This window comes from Artemia sp. Qi Xiang Cuo, chromosome 21, assembly GCF_049724085.1.
Source record: "Artemia sp. Qi Xiang Cuo chromosome 21, ASM4972408v1, whole genome shotgun sequence".
NCBI lineage: Eukaryota > Metazoa > Arthropoda > Branchiopoda > Anostraca > Artemiidae > Artemia > Artemia sp. Qi Xiang Cuo.
The window spans coordinates 20,190,252-20,202,022 of record NC_142814.1 but is presented as its reverse complement, the minus strand read 5'-3'; the positions used below and the strand labels follow the sequence as shown (position 1 = coordinate 20,202,022).

Here is an 11,771-nt window from a genome sequence, read left to right as displayed (position 1 = left end):
GTATAAACTTCAGAGAAGGCTCAGTTGATTAAAACTAGAAAGTTTGGTTCGCTTTTGAAGAGCCAAAAGAGACCGAAGGTTAATCTAGTCTGCCCGCGTCCTTTTTCCCCAAACCCATCCGATAAAATTTTGAGATAGCGATTTTGTTAAAAATAGTTCAAACATCCGATAATAAAAACTCCGAGATTGACACAAACCCATTTTTTCACTTTGATATTGTTACTTTGATATGAGTTTTGATACTTTGATGAACATTTGATTTTTTTAAAGTTTGATTTTGAAATAAGGAATTTTTAAAAACTCGATTTTTTTGCAATAAAAAACGAACAAAAATTAATTAAAAAAAACCTTCCGAAAAATAATTTTTTCAAATAAAAGTAAAGGCAATTTTAAACTTATGCTCAGAATATAAAAATACATTTTAAAATTCAAACTCAAAACGACCAGATATTACAATTAAAGAATAAATTAAACCAAAACAAACAGAAATTAAATAAGCAATCACAGAAAAAACATACAACATATAATATCATTACATAAATAAATAAATAGATCTTGAAGCCTGTAATGCTTATATTTAAAATGAATATCAAACTTAAAATGAAAAAAAAAATTCCTATTAAAGCAGAAATGAAACTTGAAACGAACAGAAATTAAATAAACAATCAATGCAAATAAACAATCAATAGATATTAATGTAAATTAATAAATAAAACTTAAAAAGAGTGAAACTTAAATTAAATATGTAAATCAAGCTTGAAACGAACAAAAATCACTACAAACAAGAGTCTGGGTATGACCTCCTTCTCTCACTTTAAAAGTCTAAGACCTACTACGTCATTGGCGCTTTGCTGAAAACTATATGCGTCTTGAACAGTATTAGAAAGTATAAACAACATCAAATGGAATATTTGATGAATAATGATATTAATTGCTAAAAGATTCATCAGTTCAAGAATTTATTTCACTGTAATTGTATTTTTATTTTCAATACTGTAAGACCTTGAAAAGAAAATATTTGTAATATAATCCGTTTTTAGTTAAGCGCCAATGACGCAGTAGGCTTTTGGTTTTTATTTACAGTTAGGAAAGGAGGCAGTATCCAAACACTTATTTGTAGGGAAACTATACTCGTCTTTAAAAACTTTAAAAAGAGCTAATAAATTAAACTGAAAATTTTATGTATAATGATATTAATTGCTGAAAGCTCATCAGTTCTAAATTTTACTATAATTTTAATTTTTATTTTCAATATTAAGTACAAAAGAAAAAATTTGTCATAAAATTGGTTTTCAGTAAAGCGCCAATGACGCAGTAGGTTTTAGACTTTTACAGTGAGAGAAGGAGGTCATGCCCAAACTCTTGTTTGTGGTGATTTTTGTTCGTTTCAAGCTTGATTTTCATATTCAATCTAAGTTTCACTCGGTTTAAGATCTATTTATTCGTTTATATTACTATCTATTGTATGTTTGTTTGCATTGATAGTTTATTGAATTTCTTTTCGTTTTAAGTTTCATTTATACTTCGATAGGAAAATATCTTTTCATTTTAAGCTTTATATTCATATTCAATCTAAGCATTACTCGCTTTAAGATCTATTTATTCATCTATATTATTACTTGCTGTATGTTTTTCCTATGATTGCTTATTTAATGTCTTTTCGTTTTGGGTTTCATTTATTCTTTAATAGTAATTTCTGGTCGTTTTGAGTTTGAATTTTAAAAGGTATTTGTATCTGCTGAGCTTAAGTTTAAAATAGGCTTTACTTTTCCTTTTGAAAAACTTATTTTTCGGAAAGTTTTTGTTTAATTAATATAATGCAATGCACTATCATAGTCATAGTCCTATAAAGGCTGTATTGATCGTACGATTGATAAGAACTATTTGACTTGTATTTCAAGATATCGTACATTGAAAAATAAACCTGCTTTTATTAATAATTTAGATAAAATCATGTTGATTTATAATCAACGACCCCATCGATCACTGTCCAACTCAACCCCAACGGAAGTTCATCATTCTGATCGTGATACATTTGATACTTTTCTTAAACAATATTCAATTTTTTGCAAATGTCAATCAATGAATTCCGATTGTAAAAGCATGTTTAATCACGTTGCTTGCAAAGGTGCTACGGAACGTAAAGGCCCCAAATAGCACAGGAAGGAACATAGTCTGCTAGAATCCATAGGTACATGCTCTGGAAAGGTGCCAAGGAACGTAATCTCCTCAAAACTTAATTTTTTGGCAATTTTTAAGTCAAACTGTGTGAGGGAGTTCTGACTCTCTTTGAAAAGGTGTAGAGCTTCTATAGAATAACATGGTATTTCCTAGTGCTTCTATAGAATCATAAGGTACTACTCTACTCATGTCCGGCTTGACTGTATCATTAGTAGAAACATTATTGGTTGCTATGACCTCATAGCTATGGTAATCGAGTTACCGTATATGGAGTACCCTCTGTATTTGTTCTCTCTGATCGGTCGAAATCTCTTTAGTTTTGGATATTGACCCTAGTAAACCTGTCTGACAAGTCACGTTCGCCCATGAAAATAGTATGTCCCTGTCAGGGAGGTCTTGTACAGTTGAAGCTGCACACATATTCATGCCCCCGGCTTTCTCCCTTCTGAGGTGCCTATTAGCATACTACTTCTGTGTTTGCAAGCCATGGCTTTGAATATACCCTAAACTGAATTAATGCAGATGAAGGGGAGGGGTTGTTGAGATAAATTAAGTTCAGTAATGCAGTGAGTAGTGGAATCATATTTTAACTTTATAAAAAGTGCAATATTATATTGAGAAAACTGGAGCAAAAAAGTGGAGACATTGGCCTAAAGCTAGTCTATAACATGTGGAGAGGCTGAAAGAGACAAAAAATACGGTTACATCTTATTTGCCTACTTGTGTGGGTCCTAGGTACCGGAATTAACCCAACATTGGTCGAAGTACACAAAAAGTCTGCTCTAAGTCATTAAAAGATACCGGTGCCACCCCTCCGGCCGCGAGCCCCCCCCCAAGGTTTTGGGAAATTTGTTTTGTTGAAGTTTACTCACACCGAGACTTTCCCTATGACTGACACACTCGTCTCAGTCGGAAGTTAAGTAGTGCCCAAGGGGAAGGGTACTCACACCATCTCGACAAACATAAACCTTATCAGAAATTTTACTCATGGCAGTCTTTGGAAATTAAAAGGGCTAATGCCCTTTTTAATAGTTGAAAGTGATTGGAGGGCTACTAACTCCCTATCACGCCCACCATTTCTCCAAACGCATCCAATCAAAATTTGATATAGGCCTACTCTTTTTTTCAACGTAGTTGAAAGTTCTGGAAATTAGGTGTTTGAGGATGACAAAAAATGAATAAAATTCCGCTTTCTAAAAGCCAGAATATAATTCGTACTTTATTGAAAAAACTTTTAAATGTTTTCATTTTTATAGCTTTAGAAAATCAAAAATTAATTAAGATTTGAAGGAATAAATATCAGCATACGTATATTAAATTGACAAAACACTTTTTTTTTCAGTAAATTCATTTGAACTTTATTCACTAAAGCAAAAATTATATTCTGGTTTTTAGGAAGCACAAGCTTTTAGAACCCTACTCAGATTAATTTCTGTTAGTCTTGAGTTTGAATCTACTATTTAGTTTAATCTCTGTTTGTTTTCGGTTCCATTTAATTATTTATATTGATTTGTGATAGTTGCATGCCTGGTAAATTATTTAATTTTATTTTTGTTCATTTTTGGTTTAATGGAGTTATTTACTTTTTTTGAAAAACTTATTACGTGGAAAAAGTTTTTTAATTAATTCAGTAAAAGGCAGGTGACATTCTGGCATTTAGAAAGTTTAAGAACGTTAAACCTGATCCTGCTAGCGGTAGTTTTTTTTTCATAATTTTGACTTAATTATTCCTTTTTCATATTTGTGCATTTTTGGTTTAATTTACAGCTTCATAGTAGTTCGTTTTAAGTTTGAATTATCATATGACTTTATTTTTGCTGTCTTTGGTTTAAGTTTGGCTCTTTAATTTTCTTTGAAAATTTCATTTTTTTAAAGTGTTTAAATTAAATTTTTGTTCCTTTTTATTCACTATAAAATAAACCTCTTTTTTTGAAAAAGCTTCGTAAATTAATGTGACGAAAGTGAACCAAAGCATTTTTTTTGCTTCTTTTGTTCATGTGTCTTTGCCATGTTTTGCCTCATGATTACCTCAATAATGAAGTTACCTAAGTATGTTAATTTTGATTTTGGCTTGTTACATATCAGTCAAGGGCGGATCCAGGATTTTTTTTTTTGGGGGGGGGGTTTACTAATTTTTGAATTTTTCGGGGGGGGGGGGCACTAATTTTTGACTCAGTTTTTGACTAATTATACTGATTTTCACCAAGGTTTTACAAATTTTCTACTTATTTTCGACTCGGTCAAAAATTTCGGGGGGGGGGGGGGTTCAAACCAGGTAACCCCCCCCCCCCTGGATGCGGCCTTGAATCAGTCTGTTTGACTTAAATTATTGAATTGTTCCTAATTGACTGATTCCTAATTAATGGGGTACATGTGTTTACTTTCTAATTAATGTCTGCTAAACAGTGAGCAGTTCCACTGTCAATTTTAGTGGTCTGTATTTTCTATTCATCTATTGTATTCGGGTAGTATGTAGCAACACAATGGAATCCTACTCCCTAATTGCTCTAGAATAGTGGATGGCACGTGCCTGGATACCCAATTGTTGCTAAAACACATGATCCCATTGGTGGGTTTTGTAATATCTTAAACAGGATTGGTTGACTGTCTTATACTGTTTAAGACCATTCGTGGCTGTTGTTTATTCTATTCCAACCATGGAAACGGATAAAGAACATCGTTTGCCGGAATATGCGAGGAGAATTGTCGTAAAAGGTACTTTTTATCTTAGCCCCCATTCAAGAGCGGATCCAGGATTTTTGTTCGGGGGGGGTTACTTGATTTTTTCCCGTGGACTTTGTCTAACATCCTGCGTAAGCTGATCAGAACCGTTTTTTCGACTAATTTTCGACTCGGTCAAAAATTTCGGGGGGGGGGGGGGTCAAACCCGGTACCCCCCCCCTGGATACGGCCTTGCCCCCATTTGCAAAACTACTTCGCTTTTTTTTCTTTTTACATGAGTAGATAGTCATATAGATGGCTCGGGAGATTGTCAAGCAACCATAAGTCACAATCTGCGCAAGAATTTAGCAAATGACGAGTCACAAATCAGCAAGCCTCTGAATCGATCCTGTGGAAATTTTATGCAGGAGTCAAAGCCTTGTCATTTGCCTCTTTACTCTAAAATGTCTTTTTTTCAAAAATGAAATTTATTGTCTCTGGTTGCATTCGTGGTTCCCGAGAAGCGGAGCAGCTGCCTGTCCTCTTGCATATGCAGATATGTCTTTAGACTTCAACATGTTTTTAAAATCTGACAGATTTTAAAGACTTTTCCTGTAATTTCACTAAAAGAGCAGAAAAGGTACATCAGAGGTAGTCTGAATGTTATTTGCTGTGTCAACTCTTTGGAAAATTGACTTTACCCCCTCTCAAAAGATTGGGGCCACTAAATAAACTCGCGTAAGCATAAGTGCCCATTTGAATTCGTAGCTAATTCTGTACTGAGAGTACGCAAAAACAAAAGAATTGAAGGTGGAACTTTAAACAATTAAAATCGGGTAATTTGCAATCTAAATTCTATTGTGCATAATCTTTCCTATAAACTATCTGAGCAACTATTTCTGATTTTCTGTTAGTGGTTTCTGTACTTATTTCTTATTTTCTGTACTAGCCATTATCGCTTGTATTTAGGCATAATATTCTATTGGATCAAACCAAATGAAATGTCTCCATGGCTGGATCAAATTCTGTAGCATTATTTAATCTTAATTTGAGTAGTATGTTTTTTAAAAGCCTTTTCTCTATCTTAACATATCAAATCTTGTCAAAGTTATTAAAAATGTCTGCGTCGCAGTGCGCAAGAAATCAGATTTAAATAAAGAATCGAGGTCATAATCCGTGTTGGAAGGTATGGTACTGAAAATATCCCAAAGGCTTGAAAGCTCTTTAGAAGCTGTTGTGGAGGGCAAACTTCAATACCAGCCCCCTAAAAAGTCTTCACATTCCTAAGATTTTCCCCAGGTTTTCTACGTTTTCATGCGATTCAACTGTTTTTTCTGGACTTTGAACTGCTTTCCTCGAAACAAAATCCCTGCATAGCCTCCTGCCTCCCATGATTCAAACAGAGATCTTTTTGTACCCATATTGCACCTGATAACCCCCAGGCCTTCTCAAGACCAGAACAAAGTTTGCGCGTTACTGAAAAAAAAAAAGACAGTGGATTGTCAGTTTAACTGACAAATACTAGTATTTATTACTTAAAGTTTTGATCATTTTTATTTATAAAATTAAAAAAGCGAAAACGTTTAAAACGTATTTTGTTTTCAGTAAAGCGCAAATTATGTTCTGGTCTTGAGAACGCATGGGGGTTACTCGTGTTAATTTCTACTCGTTTTGAGTTTGACTCGGCTATTTATTGTAATTTCTGTTCGTTTTGAGTTTTATTTATTCATTGATAGCTATTTGCGGTAGTCTTACGATTGGAAGATTATTTGACTTTATTTCTGCTTTCTTTTGGTTTAGAGGAGCTCTTTACTTTTCTTTGATAAACTTGTTTTGTGGAAATTTTTTTTTTAGATTAATTTTTTAGATTAATTTTTTTTTTAGATTTTTATTGACATAGTCGTTTTCATGGATTTTTTGTTATATTTTCAGTTTTTTCTGTAAGAATCCATAGTTTGGGTTTCTATTTGTATGTTGGAGAAACTTTATCAACAATTTTAATCCTGACACAAATAATAGTTTTTAATTTAAATTTATAACTCCTGAAGTTGACCTGAAAAATAAAACTTAATATCATTCCCATAAGGTTATATCTATGTTTTTTGACAACCTTGATATACTAACACTCTTTTTGTTTATGTAAATTGTAAGAGCAGAACAGAAGTAGTAATAGTAGTAGCCCCAAAAGTTTCAACTTAAAACCCCCAGTCTTTCTCGATATGTTGCTAAGTTGTCTTATTGACAACCATAAACACAATGCCTTTTGATTTAGTTTATAGAAACATTTAGTTTTAAAGTATAATGGGCTAATTGTACCTACTGTGCTGAACAAAATGACTGTCTCAGAATTTTGACTCAATGCGTTTGAAAAATGAATGGGCTCGAAAGAAGGGCTGCCTGCTCTCCAATCTATTTTTACTCTTAAGAAGGGCACTAAAACTTTTGCTTTTGAATTGAATTAGCTCCTTTAAAAGTTTTAATGATATTTCCATCAATTTTAGAGTGGTGGTGCCTATGATATTGCTTATATACCCTTTTGAAAACCTACGCTGCCTTTGATCCCTTATCATTTCATGAATTTTTCAAATTGATATACTCAGTTATTTCTTTGTTCGCCCTTTTAACAATCCTTATACGCATATCGTGTTTTGATTCAGTTCAACACTCCGCTCAACATTCTCTGAAAGGCTCACCTGAATGCCCTTCGTTCTTGGAAAGTAAAGTTCAAACATGCATACCTTTCTCAATAACATATACTATGTGTAAGCAATGATCAAACTGCCTAGTCCACGGTCCTTGTCTTGAGGACTGTGGGGCATGGGCGCCCATAAGCTGAATTAATACCTGGTCTAATCGGCAATCCCAATGCTCTATAATAGAAATCTCAAAACAAAAATATAAAAATATAAGGCAGTATCATCAGCCAAGAGGGGGGGGACTGGACCCCAAAACCCCCATTATGGGCGTTAATGCTTTGGAAAGGTTGACATCCCTAAAGACATTATTACTGGACTTTTCAACAAGGCTGAACAAAATAGATCTCTTAAAATTTCGATCGAACATGTTTTGGGGAATGACAGGCTTGGGGGACGGGGCTGATTGCTGATTGTCCACCATTCAATTTTGACTCTTAAAAAGGGCACTAAAACTTCCGACTTCCAATCAATTGAGCTCCATCCAATCCAAAGTTTATACGACCACCCTTTCCATAAAAGCCTTATATGCCCCGGGGCATAACTTACAACCCTTGCCCATGGGCTCTGGAGGATTGTGTCCACCATAAAGACATTTTTTTTGATGATTTTTGGACTATTGGTAACAAAATGGCAATCTCACAATTTCAACTGAATGCGTTTCGGGAAAAGAGAATGTCAAGGGGAGGGGCTAGTTGCTCTCTATGATGTTTAACTCTTGAGAGGGAACTAAAACTACAGATTTTCAATGAAATGTGATTCTTCTAATGGTCACACGTCCACCCCTTCCACAAAAACCTTATATACCCCTGAGGCATAACTTATCCCCAGATTCTGGGGGATTCTGTCAACCCCAAAGGTTTTATTATATGATCTTCGGACTATTTTTGAACAAATAGCTATTTCAAAATTCTATCGGATGCATTTGTGGAAAATTCTACACGGGGGGGGGGGGCGGAAAGGGGGGGGGTAACTGTCTTCCGGTCACTTTGGCTCATAAAAAGGGGATATATAACATCTGATTTCGAATCAAATGAGCATATTCTGGAGTGTTTACAATCACCCTTTTCATGAAACCTTATATGCCCTCAGGGCATAACTTACAACCCTTGCGCTGAGGGTTTTGGGAGCGGGGGTGTCATCGAAATAAAATCGAATCAAATCAAAGATATCAAAGATATACTCTCCAGACCTTTCAACGACGCTGAACACAATGGTTATCTCAAAATTTTTATTAGATGTGTTTTGAGAATTTATGGGCTTGGGCGGGGGCTTGTTGCCCTCCAATCACTTTTGACTATTAAAAAAGGCACTAGCCCATTCAATTCCAATCAAATGAGCTTTTTTAGAAGTTTCTACGACAACAAAGGGCCATATCAAAATTTCTCTCAGATGCAATTCAGGAAAATATGAGGTCTGAGGAGGGGGGGGGTGTCCAGCAACCGATCAATCTGAATCTTAAAAGGGGCACTAGAACTTTGATTACCAATCCAGTGAGCCCCCTCCGAAGTTTATACGATAGCTCTTTCTATATAAACCTTATGTGCTCCCAGGGCATAACTTACAACCCTTTCCTGAGGGCTGTGGGGGAGCTGTCATTCTCAAAGACATAATTTCCAGACCTTTTAACTACGTTGAATAAAATGGCTATCTAAAAATGTTGATAGTATTTGTTTGAAGATGTGGTAGAGGTGGGAGGGGGTTAGTTGTCCTCCAATCGCTTTCAACTATTAAAAAGAGCACTAGGCCTTTCTAATTCCAATCGAATGAGCCGTTTTTTTTTTAGTTTATGGGACAACTCCTTAGATAAAAACTTCCCTGATCTAAAAAAAACAAAAAAACCAAAAAAAATAATAATAAATAAATAAAACATTGTGCCCACATCGTTCTTTATTTAGGCAGCGCTATTGCGCTGCCCGTGATCACTCTTTAAGGCAAAGCGTTCAGCTCAAATGTTTTGAAACTCTTGGGCAAATAAGGCACTAAACATTACCAACAGACTATTTTTGTTGCGCTCCTATAAGCTTTCAGTAAAGCTAAAGTTGAGCTCTGGCCTAAGGGGGTGTCACTCTTGTATCACTTCTTGTATTTCTTGGGCAATCTCGGTTCGTTTTCAGTTTCAGCTTAACTCTTTACTGTCTTGTGAAATATGTGCTTCTGTAATTAAAGTATAAAATTTTTCTAGTTTAATGAACACAATCATTTTCTAGAAACTGAAAATGCATTACCACTTCACAAATTAATAGAAGCTTGTTTTCTAATTCTTTAAATAGAAGTGATTTTCTTAGTTTATTGTATTTTTGAGAGGCTCGCACAATTAATGCCAAAATTATTACTGTGGCAGAAAATGGATCAATAATATTTATTCCCTGCTTTCTGTGAGTAATCGTTTGGTACAATCGTCCCTGAAAAAATCCTTTGAAGGGCTGGAGGGAGATTTCTAAAACAGTATTTTTCCGTTTTACAATTTTTAGTTTTAACGCAATTACCTGTAAACATTGATTTTGGAGGAATTCCTGGTCTGTGCTATCTGTACAAATCATGCAATTACAATCGGTATGTTGACGTCATCAATTCACCTTAACCTTTTTTATTTATTTATTTATTCGTTATTATAGTCTTACACCTTGGGTTCGATTACAGTTGTCATAAAGCTTATTTAATGAACTCTATTGCTCTCTTTCCTTCTCTCTTTTTTCTTTATTAGATATTTAGGTACTGGTGCATCATAACTAAAACAGCGCTATGAATGTATACGGGATGCAGACACGAAACCCGTCAAACGGCTATTTGCAAAAGAGATAAATGATTGCAAAGCGTTGTTTCTGATTGAGTTTACAATACTTAAACGCTTGTTTTTGGGTTTAGGAGGGGGGAGGTACCTAGGTTAGGTTAAGTTGCGTATTTAATATATACTACGCTTTACCCCCCACCCAAGGCCTTACCCAGGATTTTTTTTCGGAGGGGGTTTAACTCAAAGATTTTTTTTCGGGGGGGGGGGGGTTTACACGAAAAAACTTCAAAAAACACATAATATTCATTTTCGTTACGTTTTTATGAGTCAAAAACATTTCGGGAGGGGTTCAAACCCACCTAAACCCCCTCTGGATACGGCCTTGCCCCAAACTGTTATATTTTCATCCTATTTTATTTTATTTCATTAGCATTAACCAAACTTGACTTCTTTCGTGTATAGCGCTGGTTTGGTTATAATGCACCAGTACCGATTTTTATAAGTAAATGTTTTACATATTTTGTGTTCAAATGTTTAATAGTTTAATGTTAAAAGTTTTGCTTCATAATCCCCCTCTTTACAGGACATATAGCCTTTGTGGGGTTTTGAGATTGTACTATTGAATGTTTTTTTTTTTGTTATTTTTTGGTTGAAATATATCTTATCTTATCCCCCTCTCCGCTATCTTTGAAGTTAAACGTTTAAATGTATCTAATCTCTATTATATGCTTTTGATATATGCTTAGATGAATGCATCAATAGCTGCAATCTAGTAAAGCGCGAACCAAGGTGCACAGTATCAAAATTTTAACACCAGCCTTAATAAAAACTGCCTAGTGAGAAAAATCACCAGTTGAAGCGGATTTAGGAATGTTAACAATGATTTTTGTTAACCTTCATGGTAAAGTTTGTTACAAAATCAAGTTTCGAAAAAGAGCCTTAAAACCCTTGATAATGGCATTGGATCCAAATGAAACTTGTGTTATTAGAATTGCCATGGCAAAAAACCCTGATCAGGATAATACAGTCCTCCTTCTTGGACAACAAGGATAATCGCTTCTATGTGTAGGGAGCACCGATATGTTTCCGTCTTTCTCTGCTTGGTTTTTGCCAGAGGCAATCAAATCTCCGATGTAGAGATACGATATTTTTTTTCAAGGACGATTGTATTGAACCAGTGGTCGTAACTCGCAAGACATCGGGTGATGGCTCATTCAAAAGTAAATTGCAATATCTAGTATTCTTTTTTGAGAAACTATACAGATCATGCCGCAGTAAAGTGGCGCTTTCTGTAACTACGAGCTATAAAACATAAGTGTTAGTCCAGATAGGGTGAAGATGTCTGGAACAAATTCTTATGTGACCAATCGATATTTCATGGTTTGAATCCTAAACAGAATGTTTTGAGTCCCGCTCCCTCTATTGTGAGAAAAGGGAAATCGTTTTTTTGCATGAATAGCATGCGTCTCATTAAAATATCTGTTTTTTTTCTATTTTATGGT

At 34.7% G+C, this 11,771-nt stretch overlaps 1 protein-coding gene across 1 annotated transcript in view; it reads left to right on the top strand.

Moving 5' to 3' along the window:
- Positions 1-4,838: 4,838 nt before the first annotated feature.
- The window catches only part of LOC148939327 (uncharacterized), a 79,403-nt gene continuing 72,470 nt past the window's right edge, over positions 4,839-11,771 (top strand). Inside the window, exon 1 of the mRNA XM_089106846.1 lies at positions 4,839-4,896. Within this exon, the coding sequence (XP_088962972.1) occupies positions 4,839-4,896 (58 nt within the window). The remainder of the gene's footprint in view (positions 4,897-11,771) is intronic.